This window comes from Lactuca saligna, chromosome 4 (assembly GCF_052625555.1).
Source record: "Lactuca saligna cultivar CGN05327 chromosome 4, ASM5262555v1, whole genome shotgun sequence".
NCBI lineage: Eukaryota > Viridiplantae > Streptophyta > Magnoliopsida > Asterales > Asteraceae > Lactuca > Lactuca saligna.
In genome coordinates, this window is record NC_136420.1 from 64,220,717 (window position 1) to 64,247,035 (window position 26,319).

Below are 26,319 nucleotides of genomic sequence, written 5' to 3' on the forward strand. Positions count from 1 at the left end.
GGTTGAGATGTAGTGGGAGGAGAAGAAGAGGAAGATATTGGATGAGGAGGCCGATAATGGTTGACCGATGGTGATTGAAGCAAAGTTTTCCTACAACACTAATGAAGGCGGGTGTGTCATGAGAAGGCAAAGAAGATGAGGATGGTGGTGAGAGAGCAACGACTCTAGGTAAAAATTGACAGTTCGACAAGGTGTAACATCCCACTTAATTAAATAAATATGTAGATAAAGATTACTTAATGAATAATAGCCTTAAGATAAATAATATTTAGCAAGGTGTTGGTCCCGAGGAATTAATTGTTTCAATTTTGGAAGTTAGGGGCTAACATAGTGAGTTCCGGAGTGGTTTGTAAATATTGTGGAGGCTAAGGGGCTGTTTGGTAAGTTTTTGATCTAAAATGAAATGGAATTATAGGATCAAGGGCTAAAGGGTAAATATTGGGTTGAAGTTGAAGAATATTTGGTGAGGAGGGGCTAGTATTGTAAAATGTCCAAATGTTGAAGAAAGGCAAGGGTTATACCCGGTGACCCCCTCCCGTCGTCTAACCCTAAGGGTATGTTTGGGTTAGCTTTTTTATGCCAAAAGTGATTTTCAAGAAAAGTGCTTATTAGCTTATTGCTTCTAGGAAAAGATGGGGTTTAAAAAGTGTTTGGATGTGAAAAGCTGTCTTTTCAGGAGTAAAATAGTTAAAAAGCTAAAAAGCTAGAATTTTCTAGCTTTTTGAAAGCTTTACTATTTCCTATTCAAAAAGCTATTTTAAAAAGCGCTTTTTTAAATACACAAACACTTTTTTAGCTTATTAGCTTTTTAAAAAGCTAAAAAACTAATAATCTTTTTTTAAAAGCTATCCCAAACACCCACTAAATCTGGGACTCCATTTCACAGCTGCCACCCTGAGGGAGCTTCCTTACCGCCGCTGCATCACCGAGTTCGTTGCCACCACTGACTCGCCACCGGAACGTTGCCACGATTGTCGGACGTTAGAAGCGACGTCGAAACACCAGTTGATCGCCGAAGAACCGTCGAGATCAGCGCATCTGTTCATCGTGTGGGGGTTATGCGCCGCCAGAAACACCAGTAAGTCCACCGCAACCCTACCTTGCTCTTCTTCTCGTTCTTTCTTGTGGGTCTGACGATAGAATCATTATCAGAACCTCCGATGGCCCTGGAAACCTTCGTCTCAGCCATTCCGACAACCACTGCCTCCCAAATCGGTGGTTGGGAGTTTAGTTCTCATGATTATTTATGTGTTTGCATTGTTATTGCGAGTTGAGTGCATATCATGCGTGTGTTGTTGGCAAAAGACCCACCGCCACCACCTCATGGTGGTGGTTGCTACCGTTCTGCCACCCATTTCTGCCTTCTGTCGTCCTTTTGCCGCCACCAGCCACCGTGGGAGGTGGTTGTGTGCCTGTGTATTTTATGTGTGAGATCGTTATGCACTCTTTGGGCACGAACCACCACCACGACCATTGGAAATGGTGGTTGTCGCCTGCCTGCCACCATTAGAAAATTGGGTCATAGTTGGACCATTAGAGGACTTTTTGTGAACCCATTTGGAATTGGGCCTCGGTGGGCCCATTGGGCTTGGTTTAATTATGGACCGGATTGGTGGACCATATTTAGACCTAATAATGGGAAGGTTTGTCTTATATCCTAATAGAGTTATTTGTGGGTTAGGCTCAAGGTTCTAAAAAACGCAAGGCGTGACTTGGCGGCGAGGTAAAAGTTAACTTATGTCAAGCCTTGGCAAGTCATGACGTTTTTCAAGGTGTGACTATTTTATATACATTAAAAGAGATAAATCATATGATTATTGAATTGTATCAAATATATGAAGTTTTTAGAAATGTTATATTAATATTTAATATAAAAAAGTTAACAAAAACTCAATTATTTTAGGCCTGACAAAAAAAACAAAAAAAATCGAAAAAACCTGCATCATAACGCGATAAGGCATGCCTTGACACGTTATTTGGGCGTCACGCTTAACAAACCCGCCTGAGATGTTTTCGTAACGGCTACATCACGCCTTGCGCCATGGCGCGCTTTTTAGAACCATACTTCGGCTTACACCCCGTTCTCAGGTTCAACTTAACGAGAGAAAAGAAAGGAAATAGGTGGAAATGAGAAGAAAATAAAAGCAATTGGTGTTTCCGAGTTTCATTAAAGGAGGGAAGTGGAGGGAAATTGGAGGATCACTTTCCCTTCTAGCTTTCCTTCCGATTTGGGAGGACTTGGAAAGAAAGAACAAAATGATTCATGTTCCTTCCACTTCTCTCCAACTCGGGAACACAAAAGAAAATTTTGTTTTACTTTCTTTTCTCTCATGAAGTAGCAGCAGCATTTATAGGACCTGTTCGCCATCCGAAGTGAGTCTTCTAATTCGTTTATCTTGAAAGCTTAAAATATGTGGGTATATAGGAATACTATCTACATATACTTGAAGAAGATGTGTGAATTAATGAAATGGTATTTGTATAAATACAAAAAAGTACACAACATATGCAAAATACTTAAAAATACTTACAAATACGAAAAAAAATACGTTTATGCATTTAAAATATATAAAAATACATAAATATATATAGAAAACTTTAAAAAATGCATTAAATAAATAAAAAATACATATGTAATACATAAAAAAACACATAAAAATATATAACATACTTAAAAATTCATATAAATACGTAAAAAAATATGTTGATACATTTAAAATTCATAAACATCTATATAAAAAACTTAAAAAGTACATAAATATGTAAAAATACATATAAATATGTAATACATAAAAAATAACATATAAAAATACATAAAAAAAAGTATGTAAATGATTAAAAATACATATAAATTCGTAAAAAAGTACGTTTATATATTCAAAATACATAAAAATATGTAAACATATAAATATAAAAACTTAGAAAAATATATAAATACATAAAAATATGTATAAATATGTAAAAATTACGTTTATACATTATATACAAATTTTGACAAGATCTACATAAAAGTCTCATTATTTTGGAAAATGTAACAATTTGGTCTAATGACTAGGTAAACAGGTTAAAAAACGCTAAATTGGATAAATTTACTGGTTTCTAGGACTTTTCTATTGAAAGAGTTCAAAAATCAGTACTTTTCTGTTCAAAAACTAAAATTTAAGACTTTATTAAATTTTTTCTAAAATATTAAGACTTTTCTAGTGATTTCATTTTTTTACTGTCATTGGTTTAGGGTTTTAGAAGAAGCAAACGCCAAAGTTGCGGAAGAGGATAGGGCTAAGAGACTTTAAGGTGTTGTTTGTTTTTTTTTAATCACTTCTGATCACTTATTGTTGCGCCGCAGAGCACTTGACCATTCACAACTGTTTGTTTTTCAGAAAACTTTTGACTTAAAAACTGTTGTGCGTGAGCTGTGTGGCGCAACATTGGACCCTTTGTTTCAAACTTCTGCACACTTTACTTTAACTTATTGTATCAGTCTGCAGATGTTAAAAAAACAAATAAACTTATTATTATATCTTGCAGTCGTTTGGTCCTCCTTTTTTGCAACAGAGGATTGCAGAGGTGGTCTGCAACTTCAAACATTTTCGTTTCGGAAAAACAAACAACACGTAAGTCTTGGTGCCCCGAATGGACGTGAGAAGCATGTTTCAATAAACTCGGTTAAAAAAGAAGTTTGCGGGACAGAGTGGACAAAGTCCAAATTCCAAAGGACTAAAACATAATTACCAGGATCCTTTTACTAGGGGTGTTAACGGGACGGTTCGGTTCGGATAGTAATAAAATTGTGAACCGTCATCACGGGGCGGGTACTTCATGTGCACTAACCGAAACCGAACCGAATTAGCAAAAAAACCGAACCGTATAATGGCGGGTAACCACGTTTCGGTTCACGGGTACCCGCTAAATATAAAAATTCAAATACAATTAAAATTACAAACTTAATTCCAACGATTTCTTTCTAAAAATTACTAAGTCCAAAGAATTATAAAAGCATAATGAAGGTCAAATAACATACATTATAATTGGTATAATAAATATAAAAATAAAAATAGAAGAAAACATAATGTAGAAGTGTAAAATTGGAATAGCCGCTCATGATTTTTGTTTGGGATATGGCTAAAAGTTTTGCATATATATATACATATATATATATATATATATATATATATATATATATATATATATATATATATATATATATATATATATATATATATCAAGCGGTTCAGTTCGGTTATCCGCGGATACCTAAGTATCCAAACCAAAACCGACCCGTTGATATTCGGTTTTTTCGGTTTCGGTTTTTTTATGTTTCGGTTTTTCCGGTTTCGGTTTTTTTCGGTTTCGGATCGGCTGGTTCGGCTCGGTTTTTGGTTTTGCGGTTTTTTTGCACACCCCTACCTTTTACCAACAAGGATCCGCCCATTAGAACCACAGGCGATTCCAGAAGCCTTCGTCCTCTGTTTCAGTTCGCTTCGGGTCGATCTACCGGTACTTTGCATACCGGAGGTGAATTGATTTCACATCCTTGTTTTTCTTCTCCCCAATTTCTGAATCTACAAAGTAGAATTACTTAGTGGCGAGACAAGCTTTAACCATGTTGTGCATACTAAATGTTCGACGAAATGCCTCACTAACTTTTTTCAAATTACAGGAATTAATTTCCAAGTGTTCCCATTTTATGATCAATCGTCGAAGATGAGTGGACATTACGATGGATGGAATGAAATTCTAAAGATTCAGAAGTTCCGGAGAACGGTGGGATACACTATTTTCTTTTCTTTCTCGGCGCTCATTAGCTATGCCTACAACTCCAACACGTACGTATATCTAAATATATGATTGTTTTTCTTTTTCATTGATTATTTATTCGTATCTCAACATAAACTGAGACAACTTCGTCGTTCCCTGATTGGGTTTTATAATTTGTCTTTCCCTTTTTATTTCAGGACAAGAGCTGGATTCTCAAGAGGTGATCAGTTTTATGCATCTTATCCTGCAGGGAGTGAGCTTTTGACTGATACTACTAAGGTAAATTGTATATTATTATACATGAAAATGGTTTAATTGTTTGTTTATTGGATTTGTGATTTTGTTTGTGGTTAGTTGTATAAATCTGCACTTGGGAATTGCTTCGAAGAGGAAGAATGGGGCCCGATTGAATGGTCTGTAATGGCCAAGCATTTTGAACGTCAAGGGAAATCACCATATGCGTATCATGCTGTAAGTAACTTGAACTTTATAAGTAGTTAATATGTTGAATATTATTATAATTTATAAATGTTTGTGTGTTGGGTTTTGTTTTTGAGAAATTAAATTACCTCCTACTTTTGTTTTTGTAGCAATACCAGGCTCACCTTGCTTCTAATGGAAATCTTGATGGAAGTGGCTAGATCCAAGCAGGAGTAGGAGTCATATGTATTAATGGAGCATTTGCAATTTCATTAATACTAATATTAAAGAAGCTTTATACTTATGAACTTATGATGAATTGTAATACATTACTCTTGTAACATTGTGAATTAGGTGAATGAGTTTGTATGTTATTTTTGGCCACTCTTTCTTGCAAAAAGATTCTACAAATTATTTTTTTTATTATTTTTCTATTATTTTTTAAATTATTTTCCAATCGTGGTGGAAGAACAATAAGGTGGTCTATGGCCATCTAAAATTTCCTCTCTACTCACCTAAGGTTTCATGTTGACTTTTCCTGTTAGGTTTAAGCCAATACGATAAAATACAAACAAAAAAAGATAAAGATGCAATTTTAAAATGTAAAATGTCTTAATAGGTAAGAAAAAGGAAAATTTTGAAAATAAGATGCAACTTTTGAAGTATGATTACTTAATATGAGAAAAAAAAAATTAAGTATGATGACTCAATATGAAAAAATAGAAAGAAAAAATGCAGTTTCAAAATATGATGACCTAATATGAAAAAATTGGAAGAAAAATGCAATTTTCATAACATGATGTCTTAGTGTGAAAAAGTTTGAAAGTTTAACTTAAATTTGTAATGTATAATGTTTCAATAGGTAAAACAAATTGAAATTTTTGAAAATTATAAGCAATTTTCAAATGACTTAATATGAAAAAATTAAAAAACATAATTTGCAAGTATAATAACTAAATAGGAATAAGTTAGAAAAAGTTAATGCAATTTTGTAATGTATTATTTCTTAATAGGTAAAAAAATTGAAAATTTTGAAAATATGATGCAATTTTTAATGAATGGTGACTTAATATCAAAAAATTGAAAGAAAAGTGCAATGTTCCAAGAATAATAACTTAATAGGAAATTTTTTGAAAGTTTAATGTACTTTTGAAATACAAAATATCTTAATCTATAAAAAGGAAATTTTGAAATAACAAAACAATTTTCAAAGTATGATGACTTAATATTAAAAAATTGAAATAAAAATGTAATTTTCAAAACATAATGACTTAATGTGAAAAAGTTTGAAAGTTTAATACAAATTTATAATGTATAATGTCATAATAGAAATAAGAAATTGAAAACTTTGAAAATAAAATGCAATTTTAAAGTATATGATGACTTAATGTGAAAAAAAAAATTTTAAAAATGCAATTTTCCAAGTATAATGACTTAATAGGAAAATTTTTGAAAATTTAATGTAATTTTGAAATGTAGAATGTCCTAATAGGTAAGAAAAGGAAAATTTTAAAAATGAGATGCAATTTTTAAAGTATGATGACTTATTATGAAAAAACAGAAATAAAAAAAGCAATTTTCAAAATATGATGACTTAATATGAAAAAATTGGAAGAAAAATGCAATTTTCATAAATTGATGTCTTAATGTGAAAATTTTTGAAAGTTTAATTCAAATTTGTAATGTATAACGTCTTAACAGGTAAAACAAATTGAAAGTTTTGAAGATTAATTTTCCAAGTATAATAACTAAATAGGAAAAAGTTAGAAAAGTTAATACAACTTTGCAATGTATTATTTCTTAATGAGGTTTTAAGCCCGCGCGTTGCGGTGGGAGTTTAAGTCTACCTTTTTGTTTAAAGTACATTGTTATAAAGAGAAAAAAACAATTAATGTTCATTTTCATGAAATTTTGCAAATCTTATGGAAGTATATTGCTACAAATACACCCATATACAAGCACATGCACCATGTATTTAAACATAGGTATAGTTTTTACAATAATTATATTACCAAATCAATGTAAGTTAATTGCTATTTCTTGCTATAGTTAGCAGGTGTCAAATTACAATGCTACAACTATTTATATATTTGTGGTTGTTTGTATATGTGACTTTATCTATGTGTTTAAGTGTGACGTGACTCTATAGTGTGCATGAATGGTTGTGTATGTCATTGTTTATATGTTCACACTACTACTCTTTCATAAAAAAGGTTGATAGAATTGTCTATATGTATTTTCAGTAAATATATTTACTGTTCATATAACATACATACTTCCTTTGTCATTAAACGTGTTTTTATTAAATGCACACATTTTTTTAAAGGGAGCGTGAATGCTCTACTTGGCTGATCGCAACCTTTCCCATCTGTCAAAATAAATTTAAATCAAATATTGCAAAGTGGAGAGTTATTTGAAATAGGAAGGATCAGAAACAACTTTGTTGCAGTTAGCAGTTTCACCCTCTAAAACGACACCAGACATTTCCTTTCAACCTCACATTCAGGTTTCATTCCTGTTCAGCCAATCAAATGCCTAGAAACTATATTTCATATAAAAGAAAATGGTAGATTTAAAATACCCTTCATCTTTCCTTTTGATTCCTCCTCCCTAATAACACACCCCAGAAACATAAAGATAAATTACAATCAAATAAAGTTGCTTGCTTACTTGATGGAAACTTTTCTAATCAAACAGTCATGACATCAATACGGAATGCCATTATGATCAACTTCATGTTCGATACAGGGAGGACTTTTCCTACAACCTTATCAAGATTCAAAGAAAACATCAACAAATACACCAAATAATCTTATCTAACCAGAAAAAGTAAGGTATGTTGTGAGTGAGTTCAGAGGCTTCCGTTTCCAAAACTAGTTCAATGTTCAATTCCTTTAAGCAAGGCTATAACCAATTAAAAATTGATTTTAGGAATTTGATTTTTAATATTAACTCCATCTTTTATTTCATAAGAACTTGGGAATATAACAAACAAGAGTTTGCTCAGACTTTTTATGTTTAAAGAAGAAAAAATTAACACAAAACATTCATAGGACTAAAAAGTGATAAAATTCAAGCTTGATAGTGTTAAAAACGTTATAAATTAAAAGTTACTGTTATTTTGTCATTTAAATTTATTAGAAATATTCTCCTTCACTAAAAATCGAGCCTATTACAAAAACAAAGCCTTTAAATGAGTACAATAATTTAATACCAAAATAAGAATAAGCATTTAATACCAAAGAAAAAAAGTAATTAGAGAGAATTACCACTTCCTTATTCCACTCCATCCAAAACGATCGCTTCCTACTTTGCACCTGTGTATACTGTTAAAAAAAAATCAAAGTACATTGCTATTATGAGTGAGGAAATGAAATGTATTTGCTTTTACTAATAAAAATGAAAGTACATTGTATATATTGGTAAGAACAGTAAAGTCCATTGATTTTTGCTGCAACTCACAATGTAAAAGCATCATGAAGCATCTAAGATCTGGGGTAAGCAAAAGCCAGCATCTCCTAACAATTGCATTTGCTTTCAAGACCTTAAAGTCACCTGGACGCCTCATAAAGTAATTGCAAAAGAAAAAAAGGTTAAATTTAAGGAACAATAATTAAAATCGACAAAAGTATAGCCATGAGACCGTCTTAACCCACACACTTCATATTATTAACAATGACAATTTAATCCTCTAGTCGTAAAAGCTAAAACCTAAAGTATATTGTTATTTTTGCCATGTACCTTGTATGTTAGCCATTTCTCATCACTACAACAGTCAACATTTGGTAATAAAGTAAGTTGATCAGAAGTCATCGCCAAAATCTTTCACAATTAACTTGAGCATTTATAGCGTGAATGCTATGAAGTGACTCCACACTCCACAGACTTTCTTTCCTCATCAAGCGGACTGTTCATACTTTGTAGTACTCCTAGAACCTGGTGACAGTTGAACACCCTAGCAAACACACAGAACCATGCCTCCACACCTACTTTTCCCTCGACTTTAATGGGGTCTGATGTTAACATTCTTCCTCTAAATTGGTAACTGCCATTGCTGCCTTCACAACAATCGTAGCAAAGCTTCTCTTGCAATGATTGACACTAAGAGATAGAGTTGAATCGGATATAGCATGTATAAAAACCATGTAATTAGTCTTTTATAGAACTGGAAGAAAAAATAATGAAGCTTACATCCTGAGGATAAGATAGTCATGCAAGTTTGAACCAGGGGTTCTATATTTGTAGCACTGAACTCATTCTTAAACTTGTGTGATATTTGTTGCAAATGATCAAAAACGATTTTTGAAGCTATATAATAGCCCTCTGCAATACAAATCGGAGCGAAAATAATCATTCAACATGTTCTAGAAGTTCACCATCCGAAAGAACTCGTGTTGTCCAATAGTCATTCAACATGTCTCTGGAATTATAATTCCTTCAACAACTTCCTGTGAAAATATTATTATAATATAATTAAATCATCTAGTTGTCGAGATTAAAACAAATATGCCTCATAAACGGGTGGGTTTGCATTTTTTTTCCTCCAAAGTCACAATCTCGTTACCCAGAAGTAACTTGAAATTTTGTTTTATACAAAAAAATATGTAACCTGTTTACCTGACTCTTATGTAAATTCAATGATTTAATGATTTCATGTCTTGTTAAAAGGGTTAACTACTTATCAAAATAAAATAAAATAGACAAACCACATGTAACATGAATAAGCATCACCTTATTGTTAAGGCTGGTAATTTCATCAATTACTGCATAATAAATTTCGTGGTAGAACTCTGCCAATCAATTTAAAATAATTCAGCATTTAAAAAAAATGATTTTTACTCCATCATCAACTGCAATCGGTCTTCCAAGGCGATGCAACTCAGCTTCCGTGTCTTTAAAACCTTTATTTATCAGAGAAATAATTCCCAGTTTGTTTGCTTTAAATACAGATTCCAAATGCTATTAATAAAATCATCCAAAGAAATAATCATATTATAAGTCATTGCTTTTAAAGAAGAAAAGATCAAAATGACCTTACCTGTGAGAGAAGCTTTTTTGCTCACCAGGTGTCAATAATCAGTACTTATTTAAAAATACTCATGTTCCATTCAGCTTCTCATCTGTTCATAGCTTATACTAAGCTAAATTAGTGACAATCCTATTCATGATCGTTGACTATGATTCCCTATATAATTCACTATCACAATATTTTAAGCTATGAAGATAATTGTATATATAACTAACTTTTATAAAAACAGAATGAAACTTCTGAGATAGGAAAATACAACATCCCTACATGTCAAAAAAAAATGAAAGATGTTTAAAATAAACTATTAAGGGTAAAAATGTCAGAAAACCTCACAAATACGATATAAGAGATATGAACATGGACAACTTTTTAGCAAATATTAACCATACGAATGATGTCTATGTCGGTCTTTCTCCCTTGAGGAATATGTCAAGCCATGGTAGTCCCGATCTGAACCAACAAAAGGGCATAATTGTAAATTTCACACATAATATTAAAAATAATGTTTAAGTGAATTTTTTTCAGTCATGTACCTCGTGAAGAATGATGTTTTGGTTTTTCACCATGTCCTGTGTGTTGAAAAAGAGTGTAATTAAAAAAAAAATAGATAAAACTTACTTGATTGGAATGAATTGAATGGAATGGAATAAGCAAACCAAACCTGAATCCTTTCCTCCTCTATCCTTTGACCGATGACTCCTATCTTTGACTTTTTCTCTATCATCCCTTTTCCTTTCCCTTTTTGAATCCCTCCCTCTTTTATATCTCTCCCTTTCCCTTTATTTGCTTTTGGAAACAGATTCCCCCTCAACCGGAATTGAAACAGCACTCTGATTCTCAACTTTCTCATCAACATCATCACTCTTTGTTGAATCTTTCACCTTTTCCAATTCCACCCTTCAACTCCGGAATCACACGTGCCGGAGACACCAAAACCGACACCACAGGCACATTGTTTATATTAGCATCATCAATCATCTGTGATTCCTACACCACAAAAACCATAAATCAAAACAAAACCTAGAAAAAAAAAGTACAAGCATTACGCGCATGAGGCACGTACAATACACAACAAAAGTTATTAAAGTTTCATCCCCACCCCCACTTTCATAAATTAAAAAACGAACAAATAATAACGTGTAAAATGTTGTCAAAATACATGACACCAAATCCATCTTATCTCTTTCTTTTGTTTATTAAAATATTATAAAAAATTAGACCCTTGTGATTCCTTTTAAATCATATGTTCTTGAGTATGTACATAACCAAACATGTAATTATGTTGATATTGACTTTTTAATTTAATTCTTAAAAAGATCGATGAAATGAAAAGAATATATTAGAAGAATTGTATAATAAATCAAAATAGATTATTTTTTTTATAGTTTTTCTAAATAATTCACAAAAAGTATAGTATAAACACAAGTAATTGTAGTAGATTAATAATTAATAATATTATAAAATTATAAATTCCAAGAGCGATTAGACACAGTGAATGCATACACGTATATATTGTGCTTTTGGTAGAGTGTATAACTGAGCTAAAGCTCTACAAACTTCATCTATACCTGATTTATCAGCATCAAAAGCTTTCCACCATGGAGGATTTTCAGGGAGGGGGACATGGAATCTTCTAGCAATGGTAAGTAGTTCTGAGACAAACGAATTATAATTTTTTATTACAAAAAAGAAAACAAAAAGGAAAAAGAAATGGACCTTTAAAGTGGCATTTCAGCCTGCAATGCACCAACGTGTTGATTGCCTATCTGCAGGTACATGGAGTGGAGCTGCAGGTGCGATGCTGGTAGGCTGTAGAACCTGTTCTTCCTGCTCAGCTCCTTCTAATTCTTCAAGTTCAGCCTCCATCTCATCGTGCATATAAAATCATGGGATTTCTTTAGTATATTAAATATTATCCATAAGAAGGATATGTAAATGTAATTAATATCTTCAAAGTAAACACAAATGGAAATATAAAAAGAATAAAAGAAACCATAGACAATATTATATTATTACTGATTTACACATCACACCATTTGATTATCTTTCTTAAAGTCATTATAGGTTTTTGCCTTTCACCTTCAACTTCTGCAAATTTCAGACGTATTTCTGAATAGCTTTCTTGTATTTCCAACAATTCTTCCTCAGCACTTCAAGCCTGTGTTTCAATATAATATATTAATATTTAAAAAAACCGGATCTTTATTGTTTTAAATGACAAAGATCATTTACCTGTGAAATGGCAATGCTTTGATCAAGATTTCCAATATTGTTTCCAACTATTTTATTTTATGATGAAGATCTTTCTCTTTCTCATGAAATGAACTTTCAGAGCTTTTCAAAGCTGTTTCCTTCATTTTTATTTGACAATGGCAATATAAACTTTTTTTGCTTTAAACACTATTGCAGCTGGAATGAAAATTAGTTGGAATAAACAATAATGATTCTATAACAAACAATAATGAAAATTAATCATTGATTACAATCAAATCAAGTTGGAATAAACTATTGGTTGATTAAAAAAAAAAATCAAGATATGAGTGTATCTTACAGTATGAAGATGTTAGCAGATCCTTTTAAATGATTTGACACATAGTGGGAATTGTTCTAAAAAAAAACATGAAAAAACCGTCAAAGCCCAAAAACCTTATACAAAAAACGAACTAAATAATCATTGTACATAAAGATAGCGGTTGGTCCTCCGTTACCCGAAAACCCGTTGATTTTGTTACTGATGTAATATTAATCCAAGATTTTCCAGGGAGAGCTACTTTCACTGTAAACAGTAAATGGTAAATCAATTTCTGAAAGGAAGACATGGCGAGACTAAAGAAGAGAGAAAGAGAGAAGAGGGGGATCGGAAACTCAGAGCAAACAAAAGAATTAAAACCGTAGATGGTAATATGAGAGTCTATTGAATTTCTCGAGATAGAGCAGAAATTGAGTACAAATGCGATGTTTACACATACCCGAGAGACCAGAGCGTCTCTCAAACGGGTGTTGCGATCTAATTTGATGGGCGTCGTTGGAAAATGTACAAATGCGATGTTTACACATACCCGAGGAACGACGATAACAAGGATTGAATCAACCCAGTTGTAAGTTGTGTCGTTCTATCGTGAGGATAGAAGCAACGTGTCCAAGGGATTCGGAAACGGGAGCCTGAAAGAAAAGATGTACCTTTCTCTTTGAAACGTCTGTTTGAAGCAACGATTGACTGTCTTCAACCGTTGCAATTGCTCTTCCTTGAGGCCTGCTCACACGCTGTACGCGCTTTTTAAAAAATAAGGTTTTTTTATATAATAATGATATATAACGTGGTAAGGGCTTTAAGGCGGACCAATGGCGGTTTCCGGCTAGGGTTTTAAGATAGTCGGAGAGGATTGTAGCGGGAGAGAGAGTAAACAGTGAACAAAACCATACAAGCACAGTGAAGTGAAAAACACTCTAGATTCATGTGCTCTTATCTACAGTGTTTAACATTTTGACAAATGTTAATGTTTACAATAGGTAAAAAAAATTGAAAATTTTGAAAATATTATGCAATTTTTAATGAATGCCGACTTAACATCAAAATAATTGAAAGAAAAATACAATTTTCCAAGTATAATAACTTAATAGGAAAAATTTTGAAAGCTTAATATAATTTTGAAGTATAGAATGTCTTAATCGGTAAGAGAAAGGAAATTTTTGAAAATAACAAGTAATTTTCAAAGAATGATGACTTAATTTGAAAAAATTGGAATAAAAATGCAATTTTCAAAACACAATGACTTAATGTGAAAAAGTTTGAAAGTTTAATGCAAAATTTGTAATGTATGATGTCTTAATAGAATTAACAAATTGAAAATAAGATGCACTTTTTAAAGTATAATGACTTAATATGAAAGAATTTAAAGAAAAACTAATGTAATTTTGAAAAGTAGAATGTCTTAATAGGTAAGAAAAAGGAAAAATTTGAAAATAAGATGCAATTTTTGAAGTATGATGACTTAATATGGAAAAATAGAAAATTTTTGAAGTACAATGACTTAATATGAAAAAATAGAAAGAAAAATGCACTTTTCAAAATATGATGACTTAATATGAAAAAAATTGGAAGAAAAATGCAATTTTCATAACATGATGTCTTAATGTGAAAAAGTTTGAAAGTTTAATGCAAATTTATAATATATAACATCTTAATAGAAATAACTAATTGAAAACTTTGAAAAAAAATGCATATTTTAAAGTATGATGACTTAGTATGAAAAAATTCAATAACTTAATGTGAAAAGGTTTGAAAGTTTAATGCAAATTTATAATGTATAATGTCTTAATAGAAATAACAAATTGAAAATTTTGAAAATAAGATGCAATTTTGAAATGTAAAATTTCTTAATAGGTAAGAAAAAGGAAAATTTTAAAAATAAGATGCAATTTTTGAAGTATGATGACTTAATATGAAAAAATAGAAAGAAAAATGCAATTTTCAAAATATGATGACTTAATATGAAAAAAATTAAAGAAAAATGCAATTCACCAAGTATAATGACTTAATAGGAAAAATTTTGAAAATTTAATGTAATTTTAAAGTACAAAATGTCTTAATCGGTTAGAGAAAGGAAAATTTTGAAATAAGAAGCAATTTCCAAAGTATGATGACTTAATATGAAAATTTGAAATAAAAATGTAATTTTTGAAACATAATGACTAAATGTGAAAAAGCTTGAAAGTTTAATGCAATTTTCAAAACATGTTGTCTTAATGTGAAAAAGTTTGAAAGTTTAATGCAAACTTGTAACTAATAATGTCCTAATAGGTAAAACAAATTTAAAATTTTAAAAATTAGATGCAATTTTTAAATGACTTAATATGAAAATATTAATAGAAAAATGTAATTTTCCAATAGGAAAAAGATTCAAATGTTAATGCAATTTTCTAATGTAATATTTCTTAATAGGTAAAAAAAATTGAAAATTTTCAAAATGCAATTTTCAAAATATCATGCCTTAAAAGAAAAAGAATGAAAAAGATGAAAATAAGATGCAATTTTCAAAATATGTTTTCTTAATATGAAGAAATTGAAAGAGAGATGCAATTTTCATATTATAGAAAAATGTAATTTTCCAAGTATAATAATTTAATAGGAAAAAGATTCAAAAGTTAATGCAATTTTCTAATGTAATACTTCTTAATAGGTAAAAAAATTGAAAATTTTGAAAATGCAATTTTCAAAATATCATGCCTTCAAAGAAAAAGAATGAAAAAGATGAAAATAAGATGCAATTTTCAAAATATGTTTTCTTAATATGAAGAAATTGAAAGAGAGGTGCAATTTTCAAAATATGATCTCTTAATAGAAAAATGTTTACTTTATGCAATTTTCAAAATATGAAGAAATTTTCTTAATATGAAGAAATTGAAAGAGAAATGCAAATTTCAAAATGTGTTGTCTTGATAGAAAAAAGTTTATTTTATGCAATTTTCAAACTATCATGCCTTATCAGAAAAAATCGAAAAAAGTGAAAATAAGATGCAATTTTCAAACTATGTTTTGTTAATATGAAGAAATTGAAAGAGAAATAAAATTTTCAATGTGTGATGTCTTAATAGAAAAAAGTTTATTTAATGTAATTTTTCAAAATATCATGCCTTAAAAGAAAAAAATGAAAAAAATATAAATAGAAGGCAATTTTCAAAATATGTTTTCTTAATATGAAAAAATTGAAAGAGAAATGCAACTTTTAAAGTATGATATTTTAATAGAAAAAAGTTTATTTAATGTAATTTTCAAAATATCATGCCTTCAAAGAAAAAAAAAATGAAAATAATTAAAATAAGATGCAATTTTCAAAATATGATGTCTTAATAGAAAAAAGTTTATTTTATTCAATTTTCAAAATATCATGTCTTAAAAGAAAAAAAAAATTAAAATAAGATGTAGTTTTTAAAATATGTTTTCTTAATATGAAGAAATTGAAAGAGAAATGCAATTTTCAAAATATGATGTCTTAATAGAAAAAAGTTTATTTAAGCAATTTTCAAAATACCATATCTTAAAAGAAAAAGAAATGAAAAAAAAATAAATAAATAAGATGTAGTTTTCAAAATATGTTCTCTTAATATGAAGAAATTTTTAAAAAAAATGAAATTTTCAAAATATGATGTTTTAATAGAAAAAAGTTTATTTTATACAATTTTCAAAATATATTTTCTTAATATGAAGAAATTGAAAGAGTAATGCGATATTCAAAATATGATTTCTTAATAGAAAAAAGTTTATTTTATGCAATTTTCAAAATATCATGCCTTGAAAGAAAAAAAAATGAAAATAAGAAGTAATTTTCAAAATGTGTTTTCTTAATATAAAGAAATTGAAAGAGAAATATGATTTCAAAGTAAGATGACTTAATAGAAAAAAGATTATTAAATTCAATTTTCAAAATATCATGCCTTAGAAGAAAAAAAATGAAAATAAGATGCGATTTTCAAAATATATTTCTTAAGATGAAGAAATTGAAAGAGAAATGTAATTTTTAAAGTATGATGTCTTAACAGAAAAAAGTTTATTTAATGCAATTTTCAAAATACCATGTCTTAAAAGTAAAAAAAAAAGGAAAAAATAAAATAAAATAAGATGTAGTTTTCAAAATATGTTTTCTTAATATGAAGAAATTTTTAAAAAAAAATGAAATTTTCAAAATATGATGTTTTAATAGAAAAAAGTTTATTTTATGCAATTTTCAAAATATCATTCCTTAAAAGAAAAAAAATGAAAATAAGAAGCAAATTTCAAAATATATTTTCTTAATATGAAGAAATTGAAAGAGTAATGCAATATTCAAAATATGATTTCTTAATAGAAAAAAGTTTATTTTATGCAATTTTCAAGAGATCATGCATTAAAAGAAAAAAAAAAATGAAAATAAGAAGTAATTTTCAAAATATGTTTTCTTAATATTAAGAAATTGAAAGAGAAACATGATTTCAAAGTAAGATGACTTAATAGAAAAAAGATTATTAAATTCAATTTTCAAAATATCATGCCTTAGAAGAAAAAAAAATGAAAATAAGATGCAATTTTCAAAATATATTTTCTTAAGATGAAGAAATTGAAAGAGAAATGTAATTTTTAAAGTATGATGTCTTCAGTGGTAAAAGATTGAAAGGAAAATGCAAATTTCATGTCGTAAAAGAATAAAACAGAACAGTGATACTCAAAATGGGAGGATTTTTTAAATGTAATGAGCTAAAAATAAGAAAACTAAAAGTAGAATGTTATAATTGGAAGATTTTTCAAATTAAAATGCATGCATGAGAAAAAAAAAGTTTGATGTTTTAATGTTGTAAAGGAAAGTAAAGTGAAAGTTGAATGCTAAACTGGTATGATTTTTGAAAATGCAAGTTGCTAATTGTAAAAACACTACAAGATTTTTCAAAGTAAATGCATAGATGAGAAAAAAAAAGTTTGATGTTTCCATGTAGAGAAAAAGGAAAAGTGAAAGTAGAATGCAAAAAATTGGATGATTTTTTTAAATGAAAGGTGCTAATTGTAAAAAATTTATAATTAGACTATTTTTCAAAGTAAATTCATTGATGAGGGAAAAAAAAGTTTGATGCTTTCATGATGTAAAACAAACAAGAATTACGAAGTTGAATACATAAATTATGCAAATGAGAAAGAGTGAACATGGAAACATACTTTTGAAAGAGAAGAGGCCATCTTTCTTTGGTGGCCTGATTCCTTATTCCCAGGTAAATTGCGACCTTTTGTTTTCTGAAGCAGAAAAATGGCGAGTGAATTAGTTGTAGAATATCAATTAAGTTGGTGAGTCTCTGGAAATTACATAAATACCCCTGAATTCTGGAGCACCTTTGAATGGATCGTAGCCTAGACCATGCATATCCTGCTTTGGATTTAGCACATAAACCTGGAAAAAAAACAAAAAGTATGAGGAGACACTAGTCACCACTTTTACAATTCATGTGATGCATGGAAAATGATGAAAACAAGGATATATATATATATATATATATATATATATATATATATATATATATATGCACTGGAGTACTTTTGTGGAGCTGACTAACACCATCAGTAGAGAGTTCTGCAGCAGATGCCAAGTCATCCTCAGCTTCAACTTGAGTGGGAGGTGCTTTTGCATCTTCAGAAAGAGCAAGAAAAGCTTTTCTAGCTTCTCTGCAATTAGAGGTGGTTAATCAGATCGCATCTTTTTTCCTTGTGACTGCATGCTTTTATTAGATTATATGAAAAATGCAGTTGTGACATGTTAGAGATGATTTTTGAAAATGCAAATTGCTAAAGCTAAATTCTTAAAAGTAAATGCATAAATCTTTGATGTTTTAATGTTGTAAAAAGTGAAAGTTGAATGATAAAAATGGTATATCTTTGAAAAGCAAGGTGTTAATTGTCAGAAAACTGAAACTAGAATACTATACTTGGAAGATTTTTAAACGTAAATGCATAGATGTTAATTTTTTTTTACAAGTTTTCATGTTGTAAAAGAAAGAAAAGTGAAAATTGAATGCTAAAAATGGTATGATTTTTGAAAATGCAAAGTGCTAATTGTAACGAAACTGGAAGTAAGATTTTTAGAAGTAATGCTTAGATAAAAAAAAAAAAAAAAGTTTGCTGTTTTCATGATGTAAAATAAAAACAAAGTAAAAGTGAAAATTGAAAGCTAAAAATAGTATGATTTTTGAAAATGTAAGTTGCTAATTGTAAAAAAACTAGAATGTCATAATTGGAAGATTTTTCAAAAATAAATACATAGATGAATTAAAAGCTTGATGTTTTCATGTTGTAAGAAAAGGAAAAGTGAAAGTAAAATGCTAAAAGTGGGATGATTTTTTAAAATGCAAGGTGCCAATAGTAAAAATTTAAAGTGGGATGCTATAATTAATATTTTTCAAAGTAAAATGCATAGATGAGAAAAAAAAAAAGTTTAATGTTTTCATATTGTAAAAGAAAGTAAGTGAAAGTTGAATGCTAAAAATGGTATGATTTTTAAAAATGCAAGTTGCTAATTGTAAATAAAAAATAACCTAGTAGGTGATCCCATGCTTTACATGGGATGATTTTTTTCCTTTTTTTGTGTTGTGTTGAATTGGATTGTTGGTACCCACTCGAGATAAAAAATCGACAACAATACACACACACAAAGGGTTAGAAATAAGTTGTATAAAATGTGTTATAGAGTATATGCAATAAGGGTACAAACAAAATTGGATGTAATTCTTATCGATAAATGGAAGGTTCCATCTCTCCCATACAAATTTCAAAAAGAAGTTGTCAATAGTAATCTTTTGTTCTAACCTGAATAAATCCAAAAAAAATGCCTTGTTTTGCAATGATCTCACTTCCCCGGGTGGTGCTAAGGCTATGTAGGTGTGGTTTGTTGATATGAAACCTTCGCTAGAAATGAACCTACATACAAGTCAGGCATTTTACAATTTAGCCAAATTTGTTGAGAAAATTACCTACTTTTGTTGAGAAAAAAAATTAAACGTTGTGTTAGATTGAGACTTAGTAAATATCCCCGGACACCAAGAGGTATACCAGAAACCACACGGGTCAACACTTAGAAGTATTCACAAGTCTTACTCTTTTAATATGTATTAAACAGAATTTTAAGATCTAACCTTCTCTTCCAACTCTCTAGAGTTAAAAGCATCAGACTTTTTTCAAAGTACTCCATTTAACCTTGCTTTTAGTTCTATCAGTGAGTTAAAAAAAAGACTAACCCAAATTAAACATTATACCTTCAAACCAATAAATAAAAACTAATGTTCTTTTAAATAAACCAATACTTGGGAATCACAAAGCAAAATCAAAAAGTTACAGCAAGACATATATGTAATTGGAATTTGCAATTCTTTTTTTATATCAACATTAGGACCTTAGTACCTTTGTGGAGATGGCTACCAAAATTACATCAAATCTGCATTGTAGTAGATTGAAGGTAAAAAATAAACAATAAAAACCATACTTGATATATGCTCCTTTTCTCAAATAGAAGAAAGAGTACCATTTCAATAGTGTAGCTGATAAAGTTAGCTTCAAGCCAAATACAATCAGTTGAAACTAACAGTTATGTCACCTGCTATTTTTCTAAATTTTGAAGTGAAAGCAAGCTCTAAAAATAAATAAATGGAAAAGCCAAAGGGAAAAATGGTCATTCCTATTTTAAGTCTACCTCGGCTTTCAACTCTTCAGAAACAACCCACCTCCAAAATTTGCACAACTTCTATACCTTCACCTATAGATCTTACCTTGGGATTTGAAGCGATTGGTTGAGAGAACAGAGGCTGACTGTCGTCTCTAACATGAAAATATGTGCAAAACCAACCCATCGTCCTGTGATTTAACTCTACAAAATTCATAACATGAAAAATATATGGATATTTTTTAGTATGAAAAAGTAGATGTTTTTAGAATTTTACAACTAAGCACTGGATTCATCATAAATACTGTTATATAGAAGAGACATCGAACAGATTTAGACTTGGATATCATAATCTTGTAACACACATATCAGAATCGTGTAACAGATTAGTCATTAATCAACATACATTGCTATAAATTCAACTAAATGCCCTACAAGGAGTATATAATTTATATATCATTAACCCCATCTGTTAAAATAGTAATCACACATACAAACACTTCTATTATTTGCTAAATATTAATTATATGATTAAACCATTCAACACGAATTTTTTGTTCAACAGAAAATTAATGCTCAACACTAAAAATTATCATTTTTACAACAAAAAAGACATTTTCAAAACAAAACAATGACAAAAAGGATCCTTTTAATAACAAACAGTTACCATTTTGACAGCAAAAACTATACAAGCAACTTGCAAATTTTGGTCTAATCAAACTACAAATTAATTTTTCATCTTGACACGTTTATTGGAGCATTTTGAATCATTTTAAAACATCTAACAGGAAAAAAGTTAAACTGTTATGTAGACTTGCAAAAGTTGGAATGGAACATTGACATGAAAACCTTTTGTAGAAAAAATAAATATTTTTTGGGTTTGAGACAAAAAAAAAATTATATATGACAGAAGTTTACTCTAAGAAAAAAGTTGAAAATATGATGGTTAAATTGAGAAAATAGAAGTAGGATGCTATAAGAAAAAACAAATGGAAGTAATATTTTTTATAAGTAATTGTGGGTGTATATGTGTATTAGCGTATATGTATGTGACTGTAGTGTTTATGTGGTGGAGGAAAGTCATTAAAATTGGAAAAAATGTATTTAGAAGAGCAGTTGAACAGAAGACCATAATCAAATTGAATCAACATACAACATACAGAAACTCCGAAGAGCAACTGAGACAGGCGGTTGGTGGCGGCTATACAACGCAGGCGGTTGTAGGCGACAGAATTCGAATTCCTAAATTCTTGGTTGAGAAGTCGTCGGGAAACTCAAACCAAGAGAGTCAGAAACGAAGAAAGAAAGGAGTCCAAGAATTTGAGAAGTGATGGCAGTGGGTTTTTGGATTGGGAAAGTAAGGTTGTGAAAATTTACAAAGTATCTTGGTGAAATTCTGAATTTGTTGAAGTTTACTGTTCAGAGAACGGCTATAGAGCACAAACAAACGTCTGGTGAAATTGAAATCCTGAATTCTTTTGATGGATGCGTTTAACTGCTTAGAAAAGCAGTTGGTGTTATGATGGCTACATGTGACTTTAACATTAAGTAAATATTTAGGTGGCGTTTGATTGGAACAGGAGAGTATGTTGAGTAAGTGGTTCCAAAGTATCAAGGGTCCATGATTCTGCTGCACATTCCTATTTCATGTAAAACAAACATGATTTTTCAATTTATTTTACCATACCTTTGGTTTTCTTGCTCTTTGTCGATTATAATCAACATGTTAACTCTATATGAGAAGGTGTAAGAAATCTTATCTTGATATGGAGCTTATTTCTTAACATGAATGGCAACTTTAAAATTGAGTGTTAGAGAAAGGATCAAAATCATCTTATGATCATTATCAAAATATTAATTAATAATTTTAAACTGAATTTTTGAGAAAGGATGAAATGATCTAATGATTCATTATTACACTGAAATAAAGGATTGGATACTTATAGTGTTATGAATCATTGTAGTTAACAATGAAAAAATTGTTTTCAAATATTTCAAGGACATCAAAATTGAGAAGACTCATGCCCCAACTTCAGCCAGAAACCCATGAAAGTCCAAAAGGTTATAAAAAAGATTAAATTATCTGAAAATTAGATATATAATGATTAAAATATACATCACAAACAGGTTAACAGTAGATTCTACCGGAAAAGTCGATTTTATAGATTTGGAAAGTAAGAAAAATAGAAAAGTTGAAATCGAAAATTGGATAGAAAATCAAACTCATATGGCAGCGAACATACCCGGAATTCAAATAGCAATTGAGTGTAGATGATTGGAGGCGGCAACAATCACAACCGTTTTTTGGCGACAAAATTGAAAATTCATAGTTCTTGATTGAGATAATTTAGGAGATGTCAAACCCAAAATTGAAAAATCCTAATTTATTGATCGAGAAAGCGTAGGAGATGTCAAATCCACTCAATCAGAAAGGAAGAAGAAGAGGAGTCCGAAGAATTTGGAGAAACGTATGAAAGCGATGATGGGGGAAAATTGTCGAGAGGCTTCCGTAACTTCAATTTCATCGAGTCAGAAAGTTAGAAAAATAGCATATTCGAAATTTAAAATTAGACATAAAATCAAAATTGAATACAACAATAGAGAACATACCCAGACTTCAAATTCAATTGATTGTAGATGGTTGGAGGCAAAATAGAGCATAGCAGTTTCTTGCCGATAGAAGTTGAAATTCTAAGTTCTTCATGAGTTTAATTTCAAGAAAATTTAATTGTCAATCAGTGAGATGGCAAACGGTTTTGAATGGTAAAGTTAATTCATGAGTTTAATTCAAATTTTGGATTCTTGTTTGAGAAGGCGTATGAGAAATCAAAAAGAGAAGTCTGACGAATTTGGAGAAACTTATGGAAGAGATGATGGAGGAAATATTGGATTAACTGTAGGGTATGTTTGAAATCGTTAATTGGTGAGGATAGAAAATGTTGGACAAAAGTGTAAAACTGTTAATTGTTAGTGTTAGAAGTCTAAATTGTTAATTGTTACTGTTCATAACCATGTTGGTTTTTAATATTATGTAATGATTAAAAAAAATAATAAAAAAACTTAAGGTAGAATGCTATAATCGGAAGATTTTTCAAAGGAAATGCATAGATGTGGAAAAAAAAAGTTTGATGTTTTCATGATAAAAATGGTATGATTTTTTAAAAATGCAAGGTGCTAAAAGTAAGAAATTAGAAAACTTAAAGTAGAATGCTATAGTTGAAAAATATTGCAAAGTAAAATGCATAGATAAGAAAAGAAAAAGTTTGATGTTTTCATGTTGTTAAAGAGAGAAAAATGAAAGTAGACTGCTAAAAATGGGATGATTTATGAGAATGCAAAGGTGCTAATAATCTGAAAAGTGAAAGTAGAATGTAAAAACTGGAATGTTTTTCAATGTAAAATGAATAAAATAGAAAAAAGTTTTGTTTTTTCAATTTGTAACAAAAATAAAATTGAAAATACAATGTTTAAAAAGGACTTGTTTTTTAAAATGCATGGTGCTGATAATATGAAAAGTGAAAGTAGAATGCTAAAACTTGAACTTTTTTCAAAGTAAAATCCATAGATCAGAAAAAAAATAAAAAATAATAAAATAAAAAAAAGGGGGTTTGCTGTTTCAATGTTGTAACAGAAATAAAAATGAAAGTATAATGCAAAAAATGGGATGTTTTTTGAAAATGCAAGGTACTAATATGAAAACTTAAAGAAGAATGCTAAAAATGGAATATTTTTCAAAGTAAAATGCATATATATGAAAAAAAAAAGTTTGATGTTTAGACATCGTAATAGAAATAAAAAGTGAAAGTATAATGTAAAAATGAGATTATTTTTGAAAATGGAATGCCCAAAAAATAAGAAAGTTAAAAACTAAATGCTATAATTGGAATTTCTTTCAAAGTAAAATGTATAGATAAGAAAAAAAGGTTTGATGTTTCACCTGTTGCAACAGAAAAAAAAAACAAACAAAAAAAAAGAAACTAGAATACTTAGAATAGGATAATTTTTAAAAATGCAAGGTGTAGATAATATGAAAACTGAAAGTAGAATGCTAAAATTGGAATATTTTTCAAAGTGAAATGCATAGATGAGAAAAATACTGATGCTTCAATGTTGTACAAGAAAGAAAAGTAAAAGTACAATGTGAAAATGTGATGATTTTTAAACATGCAAATTGCTAAAAACAGAAAACTGAAACTAGAATGCTACAATTGGAAGATTTTTTATTGAAAAATGCATAGATGAGAAAAAATAGTTTGATGTTTCAATGTTGTAACAGAAAGAAAAGGTAAAGTAGAATGCTAAGAAGGGGTGATTTTCAAAAAATGCAAGGTGCTAATACTAAAACTAGAATAATTTTCAAAGTAAAATGCATAGATAATAAAAAAGAATTCTTGTTTCAATGTTGTAACAAAAAAATGAAAGTACAATGCTAAAAATGGAAGGTGTTAGTAATTAAAAACTAAAAGCAGAATGCTAAAATTATAATATTTTTCAAAGTAAAATACATAGATGGGGAAAAAAAAGTTTGATTTTCAATGTTGTAACAGAATGCTATAAAGGGGATGAATTTTTAAAATGCAATAATAATAAGACAACTGAAAATAGAATGTTTTAATTGGAAGTTTTTTTAATGCAAAATGCAAAGATTAGAAAGAAAAAAAGAAAAAAAGAAAAAAAAAAAAAAAAGTTTGATGTTAACTAACATTCAAGATGTCCATCTTAGAAAACAATAACACTATATCTTCATATGATAAAACTTGCATGACATTGATGATGCATAATCATGAAGGAAATAAGATTAGGTGATGTTACCTCATACAAGCAAAGTTATCCAAGTTTTGTTCCTCTTCTTTCTATGCTTTTTGGAGTTCCCTTCATTTAGTTAAGCTAACTGTAAAATGTCTAGCTCCTCCAAGTGTAGTATACAAAGGGACTGGAATTCCCCCATCATCCCCTGCACGAGTTTAAGACAAGCAGCTTCATTATAGAATACATTAATACCATAATAATCTCTAAAAAAATTGGAATTAGGAGCTAAGAAATAGATAAGACAAGTTATTTGCATTATTAACATTAAACAACCTGAAAAAATACACTACAGGGATCAAAACAAATCAAGGATATGTTGCTCACATATTTGTAAATCTTCATTAGTTTACAGGTTTCATGTAGAAGATATATCTTTTAGGCAGAGACAATACAATTTTCGATAAACATAGAGAGAAATCTGAGACATAATGAACATTAAAACCCTAGTTGGTGCAGCAAAATACCAAGAAATAGATCCCCTGAACCGACATAACTGGTGCAGAAAAATATCCACAAATCGGTAAAACCCTAACGCAAAAAATCACCAAAACATTTTCCTTCTTAATTTATTCGCTTTAACACAAGTAATAGTGATGCATCGATGTTACCTTGAACCATTGATCGTTATGATATTTCAGTTCTCGGTAATGTGCAATAGAAGTGTGTGAGATAAATGATCAAGAATAATACCACAGTCGACAGATAATATATAATATAGAGGCCTTTCTCTAAAACAAAATTTCAATGCGTCGAAAGAAGAAGATGAATAGAGAACAGAAACAGGAACAAGAAACTTACCGGAGATAATCGTCGTCTGAAAAAAGGATGAGAAAGAAGGCGGGAAATAATCGTCGTCGAAAAGAATGAGAGAAAAGGCGGAAGGGATGATGAATTTCGAGGAAAGGGGAATGTATATATACGCTTCGTGGGGAGTAGCGTCGAAATTACGTAGTTTCCTTTTTTTCTTTTCTTACCGTTGCACTGTCTTAATTTACATTTCTTTTCCATAAATCCTTAAAAACGTAATTTCTTTTACATAAATCGTCGATTAAAATCGTAATTTATAAAATGTTTAAACAAGTAAACAAATAAAATAATTAAATATTAAACATATGCTTCGACTTTTTTATT

General features: G+C 29.6%; 2 protein-coding genes and 1 long non-coding RNA gene across 49 annotated transcripts; 1 reads left to right on the forward strand and 2 right to left on the reverse strand.

Annotated features, from left to right (window-relative positions):
- Window positions 1-4,326: 4,326 nt before the first annotated feature.
- Window positions 4,327-5,557, forward strand: LOC145038574 (uncharacterized). 2 transcript variants are annotated; one of them, XM_078986888.1, is made up of 5 exons: window positions 4,327-4,515; window positions 4,661-4,826; window positions 4,956-5,037; window positions 5,113-5,229; window positions 5,349-5,557. In XM_078986888.1, exons 2-5 carry the CDS (start codon window positions 4,705-4,707, stop codon window positions 5,397-5,399), a joined length of 372 nt encoding a protein of 123 aa, XP_078843014.1. In that variant the 5' UTR covers window positions 4,327-4,515; window positions 4,661-4,704; the 3' UTR covers window positions 5,400-5,557. The 2 variants fall into 2 exon arrangements, with proteins under 2 accessions (XP_078843014.1, XP_078843015.1); XM_078986889.1 differs by having other exon boundaries at window positions 4,327-4,497.
- A 2,030-nt stretch (window positions 5,558-7,587) lies between these two features.
- LOC145042027 (uncharacterized) lies at window positions 7,588-8,899 on the reverse strand. The gene is made up of 3 exons (XR_013680529.1): window positions 8,641-8,899; window positions 8,448-8,504; window positions 7,588-7,945 (listed from the first exon to the last, which is right to left on the reverse strand). It is a non-coding gene; the product is annotated as an uncharacterized LOC145042027 (long non-coding RNA).
- Window positions 8,900-10,482: 1,583 nt separating this feature from the next.
- Window positions 10,483-26,082, reverse strand: LOC145042024 (G patch domain-containing protein TGH-like). Of its 46 annotated transcripts, none has more exons than XM_078990345.1 (16): window positions 25,987-26,082; window positions 25,192-25,333; window positions 20,486-20,570; window positions 20,121-20,154; window positions 19,856-19,929; window positions 19,530-19,640; window positions 18,257-18,392; window positions 18,037-18,120; window positions 17,892-17,966; window positions 12,759-13,480; window positions 12,440-12,616; window positions 11,924-12,365; window positions 11,776-11,859; window positions 10,869-11,194; window positions 10,741-10,776; window positions 10,483-10,657 (listed from the first exon to the last, which is right to left on the reverse strand). In XM_078990345.1, the coding sequence occupies exons 5-10, from the start codon at window positions 19,909-19,911 to the stop codon at window positions 13,295-13,297; spliced, it is 648 nt and encodes a 215-aa protein (XP_078846471.1). In that variant the 5' UTR covers window positions 19,912-19,929; window positions 20,121-20,154; window positions 20,486-20,570; window positions 25,192-25,333; window positions 25,987-26,082; the 3' UTR covers window positions 10,483-10,657; window positions 10,741-10,776; window positions 10,869-11,194; window positions 11,776-11,859; window positions 11,924-12,365; window positions 12,440-12,616; window positions 12,759-13,294. The 46 variants fall into 46 exon arrangements, with proteins under 46 accessions (XP_078846471.1, XP_078846469.1, XP_078846485.1 ...); XM_078990343.1 differs by having other exon boundaries at window positions 20,242-20,570; XM_078990359.1 differs by lacking the exons at window positions 19,856-19,929; window positions 20,121-20,154 and having other exon boundaries at window positions 12,759-12,814; window positions 12,916-12,983; window positions 13,388-13,480; window positions 20,486-20,583.
- Window positions 26,083-26,319: the final 237 nt, after the last annotated feature.